Below are 25,719 nucleotides of genomic sequence, written 5' to 3' on the forward strand. Positions count from 1 at the left end.
CTGCCACCTTTATCTACTGTCTACTGCTCCCTTCTACTTCCAGGCGTGAACGGCCCAGCTCCAAGCTGGCAGCCTTTCCCAGCAGAAGCATTTTCCCTGAAATGAGCCCCACCGAAAATGACAGGACTCAGCTGCACACAGTTCTGGCAAAAATAGCCTCTAAACAAGAGAAAAAGCCCAACGGTTTTCATCATGGAGACATGTCAGCTCCTGAGGCTTGCACTTTCTTGCAGCCAGTGATCTTCAGGAATAAAATTAAGTAATAGCAGGCTTGCACAGTCGGTACTCTCACAGCAAGCATATGCCTATCTTACGCTAGACCAGGACTAGTAAGTCAACTTTCCAAGTGCCAGTGTTGCACTGAAGCGAGGCAGAGATGCATCAAACTGTGGTTTTATCTCAGGCAGTTCTGGGGGTGAGGTTCCATGTGTAACCCATACTGTACCCATGGACACACACCCCACACACGGAGAGATCATTTCTCAGTGGAGATCAACTTCATTTGTTTTCCAACAGGAAAAAGAGATTAATTTGCTTGGCAAAGAAAAGGATTGGAGAAGTATCAGCAAGCAGATCCTTTTGAGAGGAATGGGTTTATTTCTCCAGTTGGTGAATAACATGACATTGAGTTTTGGGGTTTTTTTAATTTCTTAAAAAGATGCAAAATCTACAAGCAGCATTTACAAATGCGATACAGCCTGATTTGATCAATGTTTTCTCCCTGTAATAAGATGTTTGTTAATCATTCATTCCATAATTTTCCTAAAATGCTTGCTCAATACACTAAAAAGTATGCATCTCTATACATTCAATTACATGCAGAAAATTTCTATTGCTTGATTGAGGAGTCATGATGCCAACAGCTCTCATAGCTTGCCATCTCTGAAGACAGAATCATACTTAATAGTTAGTATAACTAGGCTTTTCATCTTAAACTGTAATTACTTTCCACTTCAGAACTACAGAATGAATCATCTTCCTACACTTTAGTCTACCAGTGCACGGCCAGCTTGCAAAAATCGGACAAAGAACATTATCGATTTTCTCAAGGGAGTAAGATATTTGCTAACTGCCAAGAAAAAACCATGTAGCATAACAAGATGCAGCTTCAGAAATGACACACATTACTCTGTCCATATTCTGGAAAATCACTGCAGCTGAATGACGTCTCAGTTTATCACAAACCAAGCAACATGAAAAACTAGAACAGCCTCTAGGAAATAGTCATGTACATATAAAGAAAAGGATAGCAAAGGCTTTATTTGTGGGTTGAACAAGGGGAAGGAATAAACTTCAATGTAAATACTTGCTGTTTAAAGAAAAGGTTCAGCAGAAACAGGTTCAAATGAGATTTGACAAAAATACCTTCCTACTACCTGCACAATACAAATGTGACCAAGTACTCAGAGAAAAAAAAAAAAAAATGGCATCAGCATCACAGCTGAAACCGCAACTCACTTGATAAACAGAATAAAGAAGCTGCTGTTCCAAAAAGCTTCCATGCTTTTTATACATTTATACACACACACACAAACATACATACACATACATATTCATGCTTGCTCAGTATCCTTCCTCAGCAAGTCATTATAACCACATCAAAGTAAGGGAGTAAGAAAATCACAACGTTGTTTATTAAAGAAAGGAATGGAAGAATTAAAAAACAGTTTCAAGCCCACAATCAGTAGCTTGATCAAAACAACAAAAATCCTTACCTGTGCGTTCTTATTCCTGGCTTCTCTCCTTGCTGCTTTTTCTTTTAGCCTTTTCTCCTAAAACAAACAAGATGCATAGTTTTAAAGCAAACTCCTGGGGTTCTTTTGCTTTTAATATTTTAAAGTTGAGCCACATAGATATTTTTAATGCACACATGCTATACTGGTGGTATTCACCCTATATGTTACTGATGAAAAATGATAAATAAAAAGATCTGATTGAGATATTAGTCATTCTTCTTGCTCTTAAAGAAAATAAAACTACAAGAATGATTCAAACTCACATTTTATCTTCACCAAGACTTGTTAGTCTTAAAGGAATGATGCTGCTAAGTATTTTGACAATGTTAGTATTTGTCTCTAAAACAAAAGTAGATTTTAAAATGGCACCAAAAGATCCAACTTTTCTTATTTCTCAGTGGCTTAATATGAAATCCAATCCATTTAACAAACTAAAATGATCATTTTCCTAACTTCAGAATTGCTAAAACGTGTTCTCCTTAGCTTTTGTACCTCAATTAAAACATACAGGCATACATAACAAACACTCTATAATAGCATTTGCTTAGTAATTGCATCAACTCAGAAACCATAACATTAAGTTTCCTCCACTGAACGGATTCTGACATGGGAAGATCAGCAAAACGCAATGATAAAATTCATCATAAGCTGCCTGCCAGATTTCTGAGCGTACAAAAGTGGCCAAGATATTTAATTCAATTGACATTTATTGTTGATTTTTGTTATTTATATTACTCTTATTGGGACTGGTTTATTTTTAAATCAACTGAAGGATTATCTCTAATTTAGACTCTGTCAGGTTCTTACAATTGAACACCCTTTAAATTGCCTATTTCATGAGGTAAAGACAGAAATTCAGGTGAGGGCACATGTCCCTTAGAAAAGCACACCACTCCCTCTTTTTCTTTTGTCTTAGTGATGCTGATGACATCAGTGTTGAAACTTTTTTATACTAGCATAAAAATATTTCTGGAATACAACTCTCTGTTTCTTTGAGAGATACAGGCCATTCCTATCATCAGCACATTTGGCACCGAGTCCACATAAAAGGGCATATTACTTTAACATAAGTCCAAGGGCAACACCTCAGCACAGAGAAGGGTGAAGACCAGTTGCATTTCAGCTCACTTGTGGGAGCAACAAGAAAGCTACAGCTCCAGCAGTCCTGATGCTGTATCATCACAATAATGCTACTAAAGCATACTGGTAGGTACCACACAAAGCTGTTTGGAAAAGCAGTGTGTTTGAGTGCAGACCCGGGAAAAGAACACAGCTGCAACGATTTTCAAAATTGGTGTGTAAACTCAGTTCTTTTGAGCCATGTGTCCGATACGTGCCATCTTCTATTCTTCCAACTGTCCAAACTACAGAAATGATAGTTTACTTTCAAACTCTGAGAAAGTCAACCTCTTCTCTCCAAATCAAAACTAAACAGCTCAAGTTCATCCCCCCCACAAAAGCCAGAGACAAAGCTGCATGAGGTTTGTGTCTCTCTGCTTTACACAGTTCTCCAATGCTGTGTGCAAAGCTGTCTGGTACAAACACCTCAGCGCACGGAGCGCCAGAGCATTCAACACATACTATGAAACAAAACAAAAATCCCACCACTGTACACAGATATAACACAGCTTATTATTTCAGGTTTGTTAAAGTAAGAGAAAAGCAATAAAAAGCTATAAAAAGTAATAATTATATGGAGCAAAAGAGCCACGAGGTCCAAGTACTGTCTGGTACGGACACAAGCAGTCTGCCCTCCAACAAGCTAGAGCTAAGTATCATGACCCTATTGTCGTAACATGGTCATCCATGTTAGACGACTCCTCTTCCAAGTCGAATTTGTATTAATTTCTGATAATTTTTACTTTTGCTTTTCTAATGATTTTACCTAAGTTTTCCACTTTCACTCACTCTGTTTTTAAGCGGTTTAATTGTGCGTTATTTGCTCTTTGGAGTCACCATTGGGGTTCTCTCATTCTTCTGCTAAAACTGTGATCTTTTTCAAACTTTACCACCGAAAAAGTGAGAGAACTAGAAAGTAACACACCAGATATTACAAAGACAGATAAAGCAGCTTTTAAACTGGATAGTCCATAAAATTTTACATAGAAAAATTCTACAGCGTATGAAAATATAGTGTCTTAACTATAGCCACAGGCTTAAGCCAATATAGCAGCAAAGTTCCTGCTCAAGGCATTTACAACAGAACACGGAAAAGACAGCTATGGCAGTGGGGAATTGACATAACACCACAGAAGAGCACATCTACCTTCCACAAAAAAACACATCTATTACACAGCTACTTTCCACAAAAGCAGACTGGTTAGCATTATATTCCTTTCACTTAGTTCTTCATTAATGGTAGGATACAGCTCAGAGGCCTTTTTGATCAGCTCTTTAAAAATTTCCTGCAAATTATCTTTTTCTTCTCCACAATTACACATGTAATTAACAAGGATGGTTAATAGCCTCGGTAGCCACAGGGATGAAGGTTTTTAGTCATCATCATGTAAGATGGCTAAACCATTTGACTTTCAACTAAACAAAGGAGAGTTATGGTTATTGAAACCTTCTTCATCCTCTAGAACTGACAACAGAACCAGCTCTGCCTAACAGGGAGCCAAAGCCACAGATAAAGTAGCTTCTAGTACATGGAAAAGCTACTCACTAGTCTGAATTTAAGTAGTCTGCCACTGGCTTCATCTCATATTTCATCTCTTTCACTGTTGGATTTTAAAACAAAAATTCATAACCATTTTACTTTTTCTCAAGACTCCACAATATAATTTTAAAAAGACATATTCTAACACATTCCATATTCTCATGCTGAGGTAAAAAAAAAAAAGGGGAAAAAAAATAGTAGCATGGCAGCTCTCTCTAGTTAGTAAGGCTAGAAATATGAGAAAGATGCATATACAGACAGTTTAAAAGCCAAGTTTTTAGTTATAAAAAAACTAAATCCAGCAATTTTGAAAGCTGGAAGTTCTTTCCTGCCCTGCTCTGACACCCCCCACCCCCCCAACCCCAGAAATCTCCTCTTCCTTTGCCTCTCTTCATTCTACAGTTGATTAGGAATTCATTTTACTTTGCCCAGAGGCTTAACTGCAATATTAAAAAAATACAGGGTTTATTGCCATGTATTATTAACAGCTTTGTTTCATATAGTAATTTTTCTTTCAGCTTTTTAATTTGTAAACAATTTGTACAAGAAAAGTAGTCTTTCTTTCTCTTAAAAAAAATTGTGCCTAGACTTACATTAAATATATTCCTTTATTACGCGACTTACTACAGTTTTACCAGCCTAAAATTTCACTGACGTCTTCTATTTGCTTACTTAGAGGCAAATAGTTTCACTCAATCCAACTAAAGCAAACCTATCTCCTGTAAAAATTTCATGTGCATCTGAGTCATCTGAATTCTTTTTATTTAAGTGCTCAAGAACTCCTGCAGGTTTTGATCAAAGATTTTAATAATGAGTTTTAATAACTGATCCTTTACATACTGATGCTGTGATTTGGAGCTACCAACCTATTCTGTTTAACATCTGAGGTAATGGTCTACCACACCACAGATCTTAGAGTGGCCAAGGTCTGGAACAAATCGCTCTGTTGCCTGGAAAAATCTGGCTGTCATTTGCAAATACATCTTAGTTGATACCAGTACCTGATATAATTTCTCAGTATTTTACTATCTCTTGTTATTTTAGTAGGACATAGTTAAGGACAATCAGCTGTGCTGCAGAAAATACACAAACAGCTGTTCAAAAGTTCATAGCATCTCTCATACACTGGCATTGTCATATTCAAGAGCTGGTTTCAGACCACAAATGTGCTCTGAGAAGTTACTTTAATAAATGGCCCTGTGGTATGCCACATTTGTCTCCTCTCAGATTTCACAGCAAGTTTGTGCCGCTTACATGCAAAACATGGTTTTATTATTATTTTTAACTGCTCATCTTGCAAGAAACTCGGTATCTGAAAATCCAGCTGTAACAAATACAGCACCAGCCTATAAAGTAAGATTACTAACTTCTAGCTACACAACCAGCACACATGAGCCAACACAGAATCAAACTGTGTCCTCTTCTGTGTGGTTTTGCTCTGCACAGGTGAATGGAATTAAAGCTAGAATTACTGATAACTATTTATTAATTATTTTAAAATAAACAGAATGGGGGAGGACTGAATACAAGTTTAATAAGAAAATTCTGTTTCAAGAGACTCTTTTTGGCCATGGCTACATTTTGTACTGCTATGTAGTTTAACATTTGTCTTCTTATAGAGATTAGCAAATCATCTATATGCAAGCAATGCTCCAACCACCAAAACAAACTAAAACTCCCAACTGAAACATAAAACTGAATCAACATTAATATTTCTTCGATTATTATTTTCTTAAAAAAAATCTAGAAACTAAGTATGAAGTTGGTTACTCTTAAATAAACAAATCTTAATGTCTTCAGGAAAAAAAGCAAAAGCTTTTTGATTATTTTGTGTTTGGTTTTGGGTTTTTTCATCTCAACATTTGGTTTTAGAAATCTATTCAATATTCTTTTCAAGCAACAAACTATATAAACATAACGTAAACCTCATCTGCAGAGATGATGTTAGAGTTGATGTTTACTTTATAGGTAGGGAAACTGAAACACATAGGTCTAGTATGACCTATTTAAGACAACATAGGAAAAGCACAGCATCAAAGGCATGTGAAAGACAGCACAGTGACAACCTTAAACTCTGAACAAGCACTCAGACACAGTTGGAAAAAAGGCATTCTCATTTAAAGAAAACATCAACTAGCAGAAACTGACCCTTAAAAGAATACTTTTAGAATAAAACCAACACAGGAAACCAGTGGAGAAAACGGAAAATTATTCCTGTGTCTTTTAACATCTGAACACACCAAACATGTTTTAAGGATAGAAAAATTTAGCATTCAGTATTCAGCAGTGCCCAAGTCCTCAGCAAGTGAAGGGTGCAGCTCCTGTCAGAAGCTGCTAAGTTACCTCAAAGAGCCATGACAGGTAGAGGTCAGCATTTTGGGCAGCTGTGCCCTTACATCCTTTGGCAGCACAAGAAGCCTGGAAGGGAAGCTCCCTTACAGTACGAAGGCTGCAACTCCACCCTTGCTGAAGTTAAACCCGCACTACTTCAGCCTCCACCCACAGCCTTATTTACCTGGCATTCATTTGATTAGGGTGTACACAAACAACCTACTTGCAGTTATTTTTCTTATTTTTCACACCAGCAAGATGAGGCCAGGAACTCTGATTTTGCTGGAGAACTCTTAGAAAACATTCATGGGCACTTGAAGCTTTAAGTGTAGCTCATCCAGCTGTTGAAGTGAAAGACAAGCCAATAATGAGCAAGCCCTTGCCTTGGCCAGGAGCACAGCGAGGCTGGATGGATGCTGCTGCTGAGACTGAAAAGGGATGCCTGTCAACCCACTTGTCAGTGTCCATTCCCCTTATCTTAATAGCTGTGCATCTGGAACAGAACAGCCGCATTGCCTGTGCACAATAGCCATGAAAGGGCTCAGACAGGCTTTCTAACAAAGTAATACTCTTGATTTATTTTACACATCTCTCCATTACTAACAATTTTCTTCTTTGCCTTTCAGCTAAACGCTCCTCTCAGCAGCAACCTTCTTCCCTTTATATTTTGTTCCTACGCCGGCACAGTCTTTACATGTGAGAGAATTTTATCATCCTCACTCAACACCACATTAAACCAACTGTACAATTTCACTGAAATCTGACAAATTTCACCTCAAAGAGAAGGACTATTCAAATGTTTTACTTAATAAAGAGCATAATACTGCGCTGAGATTTTTTCCCTTCTGATTATTTCTTTTGAAATACGATGCAATCTCTCTTCAGAATTAATGTATCAATTGATTTCAAACTACAAATGCTATTTTTCATGGGTGCATTTATCTCACAGCACACTGAATGGTTTTTGCACTGTTGTGTTTTAACCCAGCAGGCAGCTAAACACCACACAGCTGTCCGCTCACTCCCCCACACTAGGATGGGGGAAAGAATCAGAAAACAGGTAAAACTTGTGGATCCAGATAAAGACAGCTTAATAGGACAGAAAAGGAAGGGAAAATAATAAAAATAATGATAAAAGAATATACAAAACAAGCAATGCACAATGCAATTGCTCACCACTCACTAACCAGTGCCCAGCCAGCCCCCGAGCAGTGGGCCAGCTCCCCCCAGGTTCATTTTTCAGCACGACAGCATACAGTATGGAACATCCCCTTGGCCAGGTTGCGTCAGCTGTTCTGGCTGTGTTCCCTCCCAGCTTCTTGTGCACCCCCAGCCTCCTCGCTGGCAAGGCAGCATAAGTAGCTGGAAATTCCTTGACTTTGTATAAGCACTATTCAGCAACAACTAAAACATCGGTGTGTTATCAACATTATTCTCATCCTAAATTCAAACCACAGCACTATACCAGCTATGAGGAAGAAAAATAACTCTATTCCAGTTGAAACCAGGACAGCTGTATAGCATGTATTTTTTGGTTTATTAATATAATTTATTTTTTCAATCATGAATAAAAAGTTGATAAAATAAAGGCAATCCCTGGAGGGTTTTTTTCTGTTTCTTGAATTGTTACACAGTATTCAGTGATCTACTACATTTTGCTACGAGTACTTTTAACATTATTTTATAAAACTATAAAATAAACATGTTTAATTCATAACTACTCTGTCATCAACAGAAGTCATTTGCAAAAGCCGGATTTGGAGTGAGACACAGGCCAAAGCTCCAGCTGGAGCAGCGCTGCCAAAGGAAGGGGCAAGGTGCAGGGCGCCCCCTCCATCTGGGCCATGCATGGCTCAACCAGGAAGTAAACCCCAGGGAATGCAGTGTGGCACAAGATATATAAAGGAAAAATAATCCACTATAAATATCAGCTGACATCTTAACTGATTTGGTCACTACATTCTTCTACTACTAGTTAAAAATATCAGCATTACTGCTTTTAAAAATAAACTCACAGTTTGAGTCTAACATTTGGCCAACTGTAGGTTGTAAAGGAAATTAATTCTTCCTTCATAAAGTGAACCTACATCTCTTTTTCAAGTTCCTACATCAGGTGCATCTGCCATTGAATCAGTTCAATTTGTACAGATTTTAAGTCATCATGAGGTGACCATAATTCTCCAAGTACTCTCTCTGAGCGTGCTAGCTATCCTGTGTAACTGTATAGTACCTTTGCTTTTCCTCCATGCTCTCAGAAATCCTCATACTTTTTAAGCATCAGCTCTAGGCTCAGTACTGAGGCTCTTATAACATCCCTAGTGTTATAACTCCATTTTTCTTCCTTACAGGAAGCATCCTTTCCAGATTCTAAAGAACTGTACATGAATTACTATAAAATTAATGAAGTTACAGTCTCTTTCCTACTCCCCCCCCCGTATACTGATGCAAAAAATTATTAGAAAATACTCCTTTTGAACTCTTATGTTTAAATCTACCTGGATCATCTCTCTAAGTATACCCTGAATGTAATAACGTGGTTTGTGTTCTGTTAAAAGTAAGACAAAGACAGGAAGAAGAAAAAGTAATAAACTGAACACCAAATACACTAACCCTAATAAGCAGTAAGGCAGACAGTAACAAGAGGCCTGAACTCCTAAAGTCACTGATAAATGAACACTAAAGGAACCACACAAGCACAACCTTGAGAAGGTTCACACAGAACTGCGTAACTGGTAAAAACAAGAGAAACAAGGTTATCTATGTTTATCAGTCTTATGGGAAAGAACAATCTTATTATGGAAAATTTGAAAGGTACTGTGAGATTCAGAGGAAAGACCAGCATCTGGAAAAACCCACAGTCAATGCCAGTGACTATGTAAAGGCCCTATGGTGTGGGTATGGCTATTGGACTTATTTAAGGCCCATGCTATTCTTTAAGGGATTGGTGAATGTGAGTGTGCTTGTGCAACAAGGGAGTGAGGGTGTTCATAGTTCTGCTAGCAAATATCAACCCTGATCAGCCAACAAGAAGGAGTAAGCTTGTGCTGCCTGTGCTGTTCATGTTTATGCAAGTGCTGCCTGCATTTATCTTTTCTGCACCTCTTGTTTTGTAGCTACCCATGCGTGTATTGTGTGTGCTAGGGCTGGGTCTGTAACCTGCAGCAGCCTCCATCTAACAGACCTGCAGAGGAAACCTCCTGAGTTGAAATCCAAGGGATCTGGCTTCCCTTACCAGTCTGCAATCTTCCATTTTCAAGAATGAATGTTAATCAGAAAGTTATTGAATAAATTCTCTGGGGTAAGTATACTGAAACTGCAAGTTACTTATTTTATAAGTCTTTCCATAGAGTCCAGTATGAAGAATTTCCTCTCTTAGACTTGGAAATAGTTAATGCAGTAATACTATTTGGGAGAGCGAATATACAAAGGGTGGAATATCACAGTGTATCCTTCTCATTAAAACCATCTTCCAAGGAGGCATGGAACTAATGCAACTTGCAGTATCAGGCCCCTGAAGAGAGCCTCAACTTGTTTACTACTAATACTGCCCAAATAAAATAAAATAAAAATACTTCTAGCCATCTTAGCCATCTTCTCACGTTCACATGGTATCTTACTTGCGGGAAAGCAAGGTAAGAAATAAGGCTCCTATTCATTTTTCCTTCAGCATCAATGGGCACTTTTCTAAGCTTGAATTAGTATACAGAAAGTTATTAAGAAGTAAGATTAATCCCTCTCTGCCACTATTATCCTCCTAACAACAGTGCATTTTCAGTTAAAAACTTTAAAAATGGAGTGTAAAAACATGTTCTGAATACTTTATTAACTTCTCCCTTTATTGTTGTTTGTAACATTTTACACATTTCAAAAGAGCTCAAATCTATAGCTCTCACTGGACTGTCATTAAATATCCATTAATGCAGAGTTCTTTTCACATCATTTTGACCAGTGTTACTGCCCTTTCTCTTGTGCTCAACTGCTAAAATTTACATTGCTTCCAAAACTTCAATAAGCAGTAATTACATCACAATTATACTTCAAATTTTATTTATTTTTATCCATCTGATTTTCAAGTTTTCTGCATTTGCAGAGGAAGGAATGGATAACGAAATGTAAGACTCATGAAGGAAACCTAATTATAGTGTAAAAGCTTTGCAAGTTTCCACAAGCCTTAAGGCACTGCAACACACATCTCATCTAATCCCAGCATCTCATGAATGCACCAAAACATTTTTCTGATCATACTGAAAACTGTGCTCATTTAAATGACATTCACAAATGGATTTAAAAGCAATGGTCTGTGGATACTTTCTGAATAGTTTTGCTCTTCATCAGAAATGGTTTCACAAGGAAAGTTCGTATTAAGCTTACTGGTCATATTCACCTTAAAAAAACCCCTATTTTGCAAGTTTTGATTTTAAATTGTTCAATTTTTTCCCCCAAAGATCTTTAATCTTCAAGATTATACTAAGGAAAGCACAAAAGAGGTATTCTCAGTGGAAGATGGCCTATAAAATGACAAGCTTTATAAAAACACTGCTTTTTCTACATCCACTCAGAATCTAAATAACAATCTGAGCCATGTGTAAGATAAAAACCACTGGATGAAACAACATATGCTTTCACAGAATAACAAAATAATTTATGGAAGGCTAAGTCACCATTTTAAAACCAATGTAGAGACTGCAGGTATTAGTATATATTCCGTTTCAGAGGACTTCGTGATTACTGAGGTACCATGCAGCAGACTGCTACATTCAGTTTATACAGAATAAAAAAGCATTTGTCTCCAGTGGTCTTCTGATCTACCTATATAGGAACTTTAACAGAGTTAGCATGTTCCAAAAATGGATTTAAAGAAAAAATAGAAACCACCAATCACATCACTGAGATGCAAGACAAGGATTCAAACTCAACTAAGTATCTGCTGCTGAGTGATATCTTTTGGGAACAGAAACGTTATGAGGCAGGAGAATTTTTAAATACTGTTGGGAAATCACTGTGAAAGTGGCCAAGTAATTCCTTTTTACTGTAAGGCAGTTCAAATTTTTCTCTAGAATTCTTTCATTAATGAAGGCCTGATGACTCGCTCCACTGACAATGCAATAAATACTCAAAAACTACCAGTAAGAAACCAGTGGCTCAAATCGCTAAAATAATGTTTATCTATGACACTTACCTATGATTTCTAAATTATGCCATAGAACTTCTCCCATAATGTGAATTTAACTAATTAGACATTTTGTGTTAAGAAAAAAATTGAATAATATCTGCCCTACACAGTAACAACATAGCTTCTTCATGGGTCATTGGGAGACTGGATTTTCTGATCGTTAGACCAGCTTAACGTGACCCAACAAAAAGGAGGTTGTGCTTTTCTCTACTTGGATGAGACAAAAGAGCAGGTCTTGACATATTTTCCCCACTGTTACTATTACAGTTATTTCCTAAGCAGCAACAGCTGACCACCAAGAATCCCAGACATAAAGGATGACTTAGTAATAAGGTAGAGTAACGTCAATCTGTGTGGCATCCTTACCCTATAAAATCTATATTATTTAATCCACAAAATTAATTGGTATCTCAAACTTGAATGCTTTCTGAAGTGAGGTGGAGGGTGATATTTAAACATAAGCTTAGATAGACAACAGGGAGGCAAATGAGATTCTACCCAAGTAAATCCTGAACTCTTACCTATCACCTTCCTGCCCCTTCTTCTCCTTTCAAGTTTCGTCTACTTTTCATTTGGATATTAAGATACTAAACTGTTTCTAAGACCATTTCAAAAATTAAATGACAATCAGAAAACTGATTATTTCATCATGTACAGAGAATTTACCATATTAAGTATTTTTCACCTCAAATTGTTAAGCCATAAATAAAAAATCTGAACATGCATACAATGACCAAATGCAGTAAAACAGCCCTAAAAACTAGGCACATTTTCACAGTACCTCAGTACCTCCATCAGAAGATTTTTTTTTTTTAAAATATATTTCCTTCTTTTTGACATACTACCATTCATTTCATAAAGGATAATAATTAGATGTAATGTGAAGCACATTCATGCAGTAAGGTAAGTTACAAGAAACTCCATAATTACAAAAAACCCCCGTGATATTGATGATGTGGCCAGTCCTGTTCATTTTGCCCACCTCACTTTTCAAAAGAAGCATTCTCTTTTCATGTTATCTTCACAGTTGAAATATTTTTTAAAATGCAGGTAAATATCTGGTCAATGTAATTTGTTTCTCCTCAGCATTATAACTATGAAGCTGTGTTAACAGACCAACTGATGAAGTATTTAATCATTGAAGTCTGATGTCAAACATAAAACAGCATCACTCCAAAGTATATGAATTTACCAGTGAATAGCAGTTGATTAGAGAGTAATAAATCAGTCTCTCCTTCCTTATTTATGAAGCTGCATCCCTGAAATTCGAAATCATTGCTTTCTGTGAAATTGACTACGATTTCACCTATAGCATAGGAAAACATTATTTCTTTGCAGCTACTTTCAAATGCAGCACTTCACTAAAGAAGAGGCAAGGGTTGGGGTTTTTTTGTAGCTGTCAAATGACTATAACAGGACTATAGGAATATACTTTAAAATTAAATGTGTGAAGTATGCTTTGACTCTACCTGGAATACTTCAGCGCCCAAATGTAACTTGAAGTTTCACAAATCCCCTCCAAATTATTTTGTTCAAATACAAACCTTAACAAGCACTACAACATCTAGCACTACTCACTAAAAATAAGTGGATAAAGTCAAATTGGATTTAAAAAAAAAAAATTAAAAAAATAAAAAAATCAGCATCTCCAGAGCAGGACAATAAAACAACATTTTTTTAATGCTTTGGAAATTAGAAGCTTTAAGTGTAAAACAGGCCTTTAATAACACATAGTCCTGGGATCTCATATTTATCTGTTATCTGGAGAAATTCAAATCCTTCTCACAATGACTAACAGAATGATCCTTGAACTCAAAGACATCCAGATGTGTTCCATATGACTGGTACATGACAAAGACAGAAAACTCTGCTTTGGTCCATGACAAATAATACAGAAGCAGCTTGCAAACTTATCATATGAAATTTAAAGTTTTTTAAATGTCAGAGAGAAGCCATACTGCAGATGCTAAAGTTTTCAAATATAGCCAAAAATTATATGACATTATTTGAATAATACATGAAATAAATTCTGATAGTCCTAATAACACTGACACAAAAAGTTAGCACTTTTGCCTACCTGAAATGTAATACTTAATGCTGAGCAAGTGGTAGTCTGAAGACATTTCAGAGACACTCCTTCACTTCCCTTTTCCTCTAAACATCTTCAGCATTTTTTAGAGCATGTATGCAAAACATCACTTTGTTTTTGTGAAACAAACCCTTCCACTGAATGTTGCTTTAAAAAACAAAGTTATGTTCCCACTAAACTCTTACCAGATTTTAAAGTTGTAAATAAAGCTCCACTGTTACCAACAATTGGCAATGCATAAAGCTTTGTTATCCAGCTACTTATGTCCCAACGGTCTTCATGTGTGCAATGTAGTCCTGAAAAAACCAATTAATTTAAATGAACTTGTACTGCCCTTATTTCACACTATATTTCAGTGGTTTTCCTCACTGAGCAATCCATATCACAGTATATATATCTGCACTTCAGTAACTGAGGTAGAAATCAACTTACCCGATGTTTTTCCTTTACTTTCTTCCTGTATTCTTCTTTGTCAAATTTGTCTTCTTCCTGCAGTATTTCTTTAGCTTTATCTAAGTTGATACCACTGGCATCATCTTCCTCATCTGCTTTCGCCAAACTGGATTTTTGCACCGGTGGCCACTGCTGCACTAGCTAAATTGTACATGTCAACAAGAAAATTAATGGTTAGAATCATTTCTTTCCACATCAAAGTTTTGATGCCCTAATTATTCCAATACATTCTTTTCCTATACTAAATAAAAAGGCCATTTGCAAAGGAAACAAACACAACTTTTGCACAGTACAAACCTGGATACCTTATTTAACATCATATTCAACCAAAAATGAGTATTTGAAAATAATGTCTCCATTACACTGTATTACTGTTTAATGGATTCAGTTGAACTTCTTCCCCTGTTTTTCTCTCTTTGACTAATAAAACAAATAATTTATAATCCTGCTAGTCATTTTGGGAGAAAAATCATATTTGGTTTCAAGAAATGACTCTCCAAAATACATGCAACAGAACAAAATACTAGTAATTCTAATCAGTATGTTTTCATGTAAACAATCAATATTCCAACATACTAACTGTGAGGAAAATGCCATAAGCCTTCATCACACAGTACATGAAAAATCATGACTGCAGGTCCATGTTCTGGGGGAAGCAAGGAGAACAGATGTGGAGGATTTTATTGGTTACCTTATGACCTAACAGCTTATACCTTTTGGTACGAGCAGACATTATCTGGGAGTAGTCTTTGAAAAATCACTCTTGCTTATGGATTGGTAGTTAACTCTTAAAAAGAAACTATATGGCAGAAAATACAGAATGTCTTTCTGATACAAATGCAAAACCCAACGTGTTTAGGACTCCCCAATGCACACAGGTTGTTAGTCACCTGTATACAGGTAAACCCAATCTACTGCTTCCACTTTCTTTCTGTAAAATGGAGCTTGTATACTTGTATTTTCCAGAAAGATACATTTCTTAAGGGAGTTTTATTTTATCAAAGAGAAGCATGTGGAGTAGGAAAGTAAGACTTTAAAGTACAGTTTTACAAGGATTTAAAAAAAAAAAAAAAAGGCAGGAATAATGTCCATAGATGCAAACTTTATGTTTCCTTAAATAAGTCATCTCTTCTCTATTGTGCTACTTTTCTAACTATAATTTTTCTGCTAATATTTTTCCATCCTCACTCCTTTTTGCTTCATTTCAAAGATACATAAAACATCTGCATATATATTTTAAGATGACACAACAGCTTTTAAATATCTAAAAGTCTGAAAATACAATTTCCAGTCAATGGGTCAACCTTTAAAACCTTTTCTATTTCGTCAGCCAGTAATTATGTGGCTATACTCCCTTCACCTGCAATATAAAATGCTTTATTTTATTTGGTCACAAAAGCAAATTATATACTTGTAAAGGTGACCTCATTCAGTTTATGCCTTACTGAAATTAGAGTTTAAAAAAGCTACTTTTTTCTTAGTGCTGGAGATGGAAAAACAATGTACACAATATCTGAAGCTGTAAAATCAAATGTTAGAAAAGTTTATGGAGCATAGAGACTTGCCTGTGAGATTATTGTCACAATGAAACCCTAGAGTGACTAGGATCCCCTATAGTTCCTTTTGGTATAAAATCAATACATATAAGTTACTGGCAAATTTCAATGCACTGATAGATCAACACCATTAGGCAAAGATTGGGTACTTTCTTAGCTTTTCTAACAAAACTTTTAATCTAGAAATAGTGAATGCTACAAAGAAAAACAGGGACTTCTTTTAATTCCAGTACATGAACTGAAGACTTGTGGGAGCTTTGGCAAATACCTACAGGAAAACTGCTTTACATTTCTATAAGGAAAAAGTAGACTCTTGATTCCACCTGAAATTAAAAATAATAGGCAGAAAAGAGGTACAGTTCTGTACATCTGCGAACAGCTCTAATACAAGTATTTCACACATACAAAGGTGAAGTGAGATCAGTGCTCAGCATTCCTCTTTGTCCCCAGTGGAACTGAATTCTAAAAGGAAGCTGAACAGTTTTGCAAAACTTAAACCAATTACAAAAAACACACAATTTTGAAAAGTGTATCTTTTTATACAGATATAAAGTATAAATATTTTTGTCTTTATAGAAACTACAAATTTAGTTCCCACCAAAATAACATTGTTTTGAATTGATCTTACCTCTCCATCTTCAGTAAAGACTATTTTTGTGTTGACTTTAAATTTCTTCTTCAAGATTTTTTTGGCTTCCTGGGTTTTAGTTGTTTTTTTCTTCGATTTTGACGTATTCTGCATAAAAGAAATTAGATTCCTTATGGGTTTTTTTCTAGTCACAGAGTATATGCTTCAAAATTTCTTAAAATCAATTAGATGTATTAAAATGTAATTCCTAAAACACATGAGTAATTTCCAGTAAAAATGAGCTAACACATCTTTTCATAAAAGTGTTTTAAGAGGCCGTATCATGAGGAACTCATTTACTCTGATAAGCATTCAGCACAACTTAAATCTTGTCAGCAGCAGGACACCTGACTCATTCAAATCTCACTAACCTTCTTGGAACAAGGACAGTAGATTCACCAGCTTATGCTATTAGCAAGATTCATCAGTCAAGAAATCCAGTATAACTGACTGAAGCCTTTAACTGACCAGATACCACTTTCATCTCACTTGTCATCACATTGTTCCCTAGCACCACAGCATACCATTTCGAGTTATTTCTGTGTCAATGAAGGGCACAAGTGGCCATGCAAGAACCTTTCTATTTTGTAACTATTGTCCCTTGCAGTCCCATCAGGGTGCAGCACTAGGAGATGTTTACCAAACTTAGCATTAAACAACATTTAGAATCACAAAATTTATTAGCATAGGAAAAAAGTTGTAGTGAAACAAAGTGGTAAAGACACCAGGAAAACTAATAAATGAGTCAGCAGAGATTGTGAAATCCAGACATTAACACCATTTCCAACAGGCTGAGATTGTTCTTTCCTGGCTACCACTGAGAAAGCAACACTGACCAGAAAAAGCAAACATTATCAGCAGCACAGTATCCCTGTATAAAACACACTGATACTGAAATTACATTTATTTTCTGTGTGCGCAACCTTGTTATTATCAAGAAGAGGCCACTTGTATTTTTGACAGAGATTGATGATTTATCCAGAGTATTTTCACATTTCAGAGGCAGCTGGCAACTCTGGGAGAACCGTTTTAATTACTTCTGTAAAATGCAGTGGAAAATAAATTGTCACATCCATAGATGGCCTGCAGAAGTTTCACAGAGCCACCTATATCTGGTGGAAACATCATGAAACCAAAGAACATGGAGCTTCCCAATCTCCACCTCTTTTTTTGAGAGCTCTGCTTTCAAGAACAAAGGCCGTATGTGTTCAGGCATCTAGCGGGACACAACATACGTAAAGGACATTTTAAGAAATAACTACCACTATGGAAAGTATTTTATAGCAAAAGATATTCCATAGGAATACGTGGAAATTCCATAGGAAGAGACTCACAACTCAGACATCATCCTGTAAAGACTGCAAAGCTCCACTATTCAGGAAAAAGTACCTGAAAAACAGCCACTAAAGTGTCTAAACTTCTGATAAATAATAGAAACTGGTCAAAGCACAAAAAGAGAAAAAGAAAAAACTGAAATTCTTTTTCTAACTTTTCTTTTTTATTTTGGTCCTTTTAATCAGTTTCATGTTCTATACCAAATCCAGTATAAAAGGAAAAAAAAAAATTTAACTTAGTTACTACCATTATGGTCAGCACACTAATGCACTGAGATATGAACTATAAAAGAGAAAAATTACAGTCTTCCTAACAAGAAAAATGGTTTGTGACAGCTACTGCATTGTGTTATCAAGTAATGACCATATCTATTATAGAAAATAATAACTGTAGCAGCACTTATGTACTCAGTATTGTCATGAATTTTGTTGCACTGTGCAGCTACTACTACTTAGGCACATCTTTAACAGCTCAGAAAGCTGTGCTACTCCCTCACTTCTGCTGCTTATCCTGCAAACACAGACTGTTTGAGAGTCTGCATAAGCATAAACCCCTTACCTTACCTTGAAATACGGACTAGTTAGAACAACAGGAATTGTCCAGAGGAAGAATTTAAAGATATACTTCAAGGTGGTAGGATGGTACTTCTCACTACCACAACATTTTCTTTCACCAGTTGCTTCTGGTTTTGTTTCTTTCTTTTTGGGTTGCCCCCATAATATTTTGTTAAATTATATTTAAATGTGAATCTCAACTGTTTACTGAGAATATTTGGTTTTAAAAAAGTTTTCCTGGCTAGAGCACAAATATCCAATGGGCTGTCTTTGCATGCATACATAGGCAATATTTCTAGTTGTACCTCGACTTCACTGTTCCAGTTATATATGACTTCACTGTTCAGCAGGAGAAGTGGTGCAGCACAGGAGGGAGGTTGGGTGGGTTAGTGGGTGGTGCCTGACATGGCCTCCCTGCCCCAAGGGGAAGGCTACATGGTCCAGGAGAAGACTCAGGCCGGTGAGCCATGGGGTGTATATAGTCCTGGGGCTACCATGGGGTCCCATAAATGCTGCTTTGTTCCTCTCCTGGAGACCTCTCTCACATTCTCCCTATATAGTCCTAAAATCTCTCTCTTCTGACACCTAAGTCTCTCCCTCCATCTGTCTCCAGTAGAGTATTTCAGAGGTCTCCTGACCCAGTGGCTGATGCTCTATCTTGAACATATCTGAGCCAGGAGTTCCTCCAACTGGTTGCAGTCTTGACACAGGATAAACTGTTTACATCTGCCTCAGCTGATGGCCTCCTCCCCCACCCATGTTACCCCACTTACCCAAATAATGTCCTCACCAAAATTTCTACTGCCACTGTCTGTCTTTGCTTTGATCCCACATTTGAATGGCTACACTGAAACATCAATTTCCCCTCAAGCAGGAATCTGATTCATCCATTCAAAGAAGCATAACACCAATGGATAGCAGACCCCAGGCCTTCCTAATCTGCAGCGCGAGCCCCCAGTTCCCTGTGTTTTCAAGCCATTCTGTTTACTCATTTCCCCTTTTCACCTTCTGTACTAGAAGATACCTGACAATTTATGAGCAGCAGGTTGGCATTTAACCCACATTCTCCCTGGCTTCATCTCTTTTCCTCACAATGTGTTCAGCCCACCAGCAGACACCAGCTGCTGGAGGCTGCCAGAAGATCTCCACCTGTTAACCTCAAGTGCTGCAAAGAATACAACTGTTACAGAAGCAATGACTCCTCTCTGACTGCTCAGTAAACAGCTGAAATCTGGGCTCACAGGCTTTGCAGGCAGAAGCATGGTCACATCAGCAGACATGAGTGAATGGAGGATTTTTTGCTGAAAACCAGACCTTGTCCCTAATGGCAGAGCAAGCCATGGGCCTGGGCACTTTAAAGTGAGTTGAGAGGGCATAGCAGCTCCCCACACTGACTGTCTCACTCAGAAAACACTGTGTATCAAAACCTGCTCAACTAAGATCTGCATCAGTAAATCCATTTCTAAAGATGAATTATACCATCAAATAAGCTGTTGATCTGAAAAAGTGAGCATGTGTGATCTGGGCACAGGTCTTCATGTTGCTGTTAGATATCAAAGGGATTCTGTTGTTGAACTCAAGTTGGTAATCCAAGTTAAAGCACCAGCCAGTGAATGCACGCTTCCCTCAATGAGAAGAAGCTACCCGCTGCTCAACAGCACATACATTTTGCCATATGCCCAATAAAATAGCCCCTCAAGTCTCACCTTTTCTTCTATGAAGATGTGGCACTTAAAATGATCAAACAAGTCTAGAGTGATAATCAACCTCTTTAAAATGGTATGTAACAGTTAAGCATTAGAAGTTAAGAAGTCATGCAAGTTTATAAAAATTTTATAATACATAGGCTCAGCTGCAGGGTTGGGGGATTTTCTGTTGTTACTAATCAAAAGCCTAAATTTCTTCTTCCTTTCACACATGCACATGCCAGATGGCTTGCTGGATTATTTAATGAGTTAGAATAAAAACTAGCTCTTAGAAGCACAGAAAATTCAAACATTTTGAGATATAATCAGAAACAATACAGCTAATACACAAGTTCTCTTATATTCTCAAGAAGGAGCAGGCTTTTGTTTTCTGGCTGAAAAGATCTAATATTCTTAGCTAAATCTATGACAAAGGTTTTCTAAATGAAGAGACAGACAAGTTTAAGACATAGGATTTACTGGTTTTCAATTATAATTTTTTTCTGAAAAGACAGGGCATCAAAAACACAAGTGTCAGTAAATTTTTGCTATTCTAATATGGACCAATTTTTCTTATTAATACAATTTTTAAAGCCAATATTTTAGACTGAGTATGTAATCCTCAGTAACCGGAGACCAAAACACTTACAGTCTCCTACCATAACCAAGACAAACACATTTACTTTGACCTTTGGAGTGTTACAAATCATCAAATGCAGAAGTTTCTTTCTTTCTTTCTAACTATAATTTTCTTTTTAATTTCAACTCAACAAGCCTGTGAAAGCAAGCATAGTGTATTCACTACAGAAACTGTCTAAAGACTGGACTATATTATTGTGGCAGGGTAAAATGCCAGTAAGAAAAAGTTATGATCAATTTTCCAGTCACATTAGCTATAACCAGCATTACTGATTTTCTAGGGGGTTTGTGGGCTTTTTTTCTCCCCCCTGCTTATACCTTACAATTCCTAAGAAGAATGGTGCTGTACCTGGAAATATTTTTCAGTCTCTCCCAACATTATTACATTACATTACCCAGAATTCAACAGGAACTGCCTCTGAGAAACAAAAATCGATGTGGTACTCAATTTCACACACTTGTTTTGTGTTTCTTCAAGTAACTGCCCACAACAGGAGCCACTATTGCGACACTTATGTTATCACCAAGCACATCAATCCCTGTCAAGCTACTGAGTTCAGACTCAGAAGTCATTTCTCACAGAGTAAGACACACACTTGCCAGATTGAAGATACCAAATCTTAGGACAAAGAGAAGTTCCGTCTTCGTCTTCATGCTGTGGAGAGCATACAGACATGGTTTTCATCTGGCAGGCACTAAGAAACTTTCAGAAGACTGAATATCCTCCAACCACTAGTCTAAAGCAGCTCAACCCCATAAACTTCCCAAACTCAGACTATGAGGCTTTGATTACCTACAAAGAAGATACAGTTAGAGTGGAAAGAAACTTTCACTCCTCCTGAAAAATATCTAATTGTAGAAGCAGCAGTCAGATACAAACTTCATACCTTTACACCGAGAAAAGTCTGGTTAATTTGATTCTAAGTCCAGTCCATGGTTACTTCAAGCACCTACAAAACTCTGAACACCAAAAAGCTGTTTCTTAGTAATACAATTTGGCTCAACCAGCTATCTGTCTTTCCATGGAGTGTAAGGGACCAGAGAAGCAGAAATCCTAGGATGTGGCATGAGTACATGGAGAAGTATGGATACTGCTTTCCTTCATAATCTGTGGCAGCTAGGTGGGCTGTTTTAATTTCCAGCCCACTTCTCTACAATGACAACATTTCAGTCCTTCCTGATTTATGCTGACTGCTCACAAACCACAGGCTGCTTTGCACTGTCATGAACACCGGAACAAGCCGAAGCCACTGATAAGCACCAGTGCAAAGTTCTTCAAATCATGTCTCCACTTCCACAACACAACTTCCCCACCTTTCCTAGGAACACAAGCTCTTTCGTCAACATGTGTTGGTTTTTTTTAATGTAATACAAGTGAGGCTAATTTTGTTTTGGTGAAGTATTCTGGGTTTTCTTTTAATTAAATATTAAAAATTAGGAAGCTTACATTCACAGACACTATCCAACCAACATGCATAACATCTATATAGGTTACTGGGCACAGCATTTACCATGACAGCTGTGCAGATATGGAAATAGTCAGGTTGGTACTCAAAAGACAAAACCAGCACTCCTTACATGTTGTTCTGTTTGCTTTTCTATGAACTTTAAAACACATCAGTCAAGTATCAAGATCAATATGATCTTGAATTTTTCAAGTCATGGCTTAAGTTAAAAAGATGTGCGTGTATGTAGTACCATGCAAGATTTCAACCAAGATACTGAAAAAGCACAAAGTTGAAATTATTGGTTGGTAATTCCTTACACAACACTACAGTTTGAACAGGGAAATTCTTGGCAGCTAAATTACTTGCTACATTTATGCATTATCTACTTTCTAAATCTATTGAAAGAATGTAGAATTTGAAAGAGACCATTTTCTTGGGTAGAACAACATACAGAGAAAACTGAACATTTTACAGTAACAGTTGGGAAAATAAGGATAAATCCAGGTTGGTTTTAAAAAAACCCCAGCACTCAGAATATAAAATAGCACACATAGGAATCCTTTCAAAATCACAGCAACAGGAGGAAAAAAAAAAAATAGAGGAAATAAGAAAAGCTTCTAATAATGACTATTCAATCTTGCTAACCACATTACAGACAAAGACAACAGGACCAGCAGCTCACCATGCTATCATTCCCATTTAAATTGCCCTTCAGATCAAAGAAAGAGCAACAGATACAAGAAACCACAGCAAAGACCGAACTGTGCTATGGCAACCACACACTTATGTGATGCTTGCCTTTGGTTTTGATTACAATTAGGACAGAAAATTACATCTGAATTTTATTAAGAGTTTTGCGTTTGGGTGCAAGAGTTTGGTTAGAGAGAATGTCTTAGCAAACAACATACTATTATTTTCTATAAAACTAATGAAGCCATGAAAACTGAAGAGAACTAAACTTAGTATTAGAATCTCAGTATTTAAAACAAAATGCAAGAGTGAAGATTAAAAAACTTGCCAACTTACAACTTGCTAAAAGAGATGGAATTTTCTGCAACATATTTATATGATAAGCTTGGTTCTATGTTTTGATGGGTATTTGCTACAATTCCTTGTATTTTAAAAAAGGCATTTATTTAGAATACCGTTTTACTTGTATATAGACTACAACAGCAGAAAAAAAGGAGAAAGAAGCACTGGTAAATGGCTTAATGCACAGTATTTCTCTCCAACTACAGATAAGAACAAAGCTTAAGAACAGAAATCTTTATTAAATGGTTCTTCAATGATAAATCTTACTCCCATTCCTAATTGACACCACATAGCAGTATTTCTCTAGAATACTTCTAAAATGCTGAAAACAACTAAAATAAATTTTCTACTGAATTATCGCACTTTTTTCTATGAATGAACATATATTCCATTAGATACCTGACTGTTCATGTCAGCAGCTACTATCAAGGCTTAAAATTGGGAGTTTTGGTAAAGGCTAATCAGAGATAGAGGGTGAAGATTCTCTTCCTAGCTAGTCAGTAAAAAAAGCAGATAAAAAGCTGTTGGTATAGCAAAATTCACATTAAATTACTGAGCTTACTCTGTGAATTACCACCTAAAAATCATACCCATCTAAACAATGGCAGAGACACCAGCATTTTCAGCACAGATTATCTTTGCAGGACATGTGGGGTCCATCAGTAGCTCTGCACTTCCAACTATGAATTTAGATGAAAGGATTATTTTTTTTTTTCCCCACACACATCCCTCTACCCCCCATTCATGTTAAGAGGTCTACTTCTGCTCTATTTCCTCATTTCTTCACAGGTAATTTAGAAATGCCTGAGTACCATTCCTACTCCTTAAATGTCTTCTGAAATATAATTCCTGTATTGTCACAGCAGCATTTACCATCTACAAGTTTAAACCCAATCTCAAAAATAAGTGCATCTGTATCCTTTCATACCTGAGAATTTCCATTACTGTCATTTTCTATATTGAAAAAAAGAATGTTAATGTTTTATCCTGATACAAAATCCCATGATACCAGAGGGAACCATCAATGAGCAGCATTGCACAATCAATTTTTCATGCTTTTTTTCTCCCTATCTTACCCTCTCCCTCTGCTTTCTTTTTTTAAAATATCTATTTATGACTCCTCCACAGAACAGGAAGCTTTTAAAGAATGCTTTAGTTAAGAGCCAATCTTCCACAGCCCACAAAACAAACATTTGATTTGAGTACTATAAATTATGTAATTGTACACACAACTCTAGTATCTGCATATGCCAACAGCTTTTACTGTTGATCTGCAAAATCACTGCACCTCATTTTCCAAAACTGTAAGAATATATGAAATAACACACACTCCCACCCCTAAATAACTAGGTTTATCATTATAAAATCAAATATGGACAAAACCACTATTTAAGAAATTTGTGAGTTAAAGTAATTAGATAGTATCTCATTCTGAAAGATGTCTCTATTTAATGCACTGGACCATAGAACTTCCCAGTACAGCTCTTGCATTAGCCTGAAAATCTCCATTACCTATGAGAATAAGTAGCAATGACATCCCTTTCTAAAGCATTAGGCCTTTAGCAACACAAGACCATGACCTTCTCATGCAGTTTATTTAAAAGAAAGGTGTAGCAGAGAATAGTGAACTACTTCACATATTTATAGGCAAAAGTTATAACTGAGCATGCCTGACTAAATGAAGATAAAGACATTCCAGAAGACTGTAATTCAAAACCTATTAACATAGCTTTCATTTATTCTTGGGGTTCAGGTTGGTAGAAAAATATACTTCCAAAAAACATGTGCAAGCTAAGATATCCTAATAACTGAAAGACTGGCTCAGACTGAAAAGATACAAGAAGTATACAATAATGATTAATATCACTAGTAACTACAGTGCCAGATCAAGACATAAAATGTTTTCATTCCACCCCTCCCTGTCATTACAAGATAATGCAGCATTACAACACAATCCTCCTCTCGTAAAATTCAACAGAAATGCACAGTAACCATCAAATTTTCCAGCACTTCTACAACCAAGATAAGTAGATGAACTGTTTGCAGTTATCCTAAACTGAGAATTGCGTATCTTAGTAAATGAATGACTGTTCCTCCTACAACACCAATTAACAAGCAAAACCCTATGATTTTGTTGACTGCTATTCATTCCCTCTATTCTAGAGTTTCCATTTTTGTGAGAAGGCTATTGTGAAGGTATAATTTCCAGCAGAACATGATAAATCAGAACTAAGAGCATGAACATGTCTTTGATATTGAACCAAGTTACAAATTACTTCAAAAGTAGCCATTTTTTTCTGTCACTTCCCCCCAACCCAAACCAAACCACAACAAAAAACCCCAATCAACCAACCAAACCAACCCCAAACCCTGTAACACATTAGTGTGAAGTTGAAGGCCT

At 36.6% G+C, this 25,719-nt stretch overlaps 1 protein-coding gene across 3 annotated transcripts in view; it reads right to left on the reverse strand.

The window, feature by feature from the left end:
- DDX10 (DEAD-box helicase 10) overlaps positions 1–25,719 on the reverse strand; it is a 188,439-nt gene that overhangs the window by 62,252 nt on the left and 100,468 nt on the right. For all 3 annotated transcript variants that reach the window (XM_074932203.1, XM_074932196.1, XM_074932213.1), the window contains 3 exons: positions 16,626–16,733; positions 14,421–14,582; positions 1,716–1,772 (listed from right to left, as the gene is read on the reverse strand). In XM_074932203.1, the coding sequence (XP_074788304.1) occupies positions 1,716–1,772; positions 14,421–14,582; positions 16,626–16,733 (327 nt within the window). The remainder of the gene's footprint in view (positions 1–1,715; positions 1,773–14,420; positions 14,583–16,625; positions 16,734–25,719) is intronic.

The sequence above is a fragment of the Athene noctua genome, chromosome 1 (genome assembly GCF_965140245.1).
Source record: "Athene noctua chromosome 1, bAthNoc1.hap1.1, whole genome shotgun sequence".
Taxonomy (NCBI): Eukaryota; Metazoa; Chordata; class Aves; order Strigiformes; family Strigidae; genus Athene; species Athene noctua.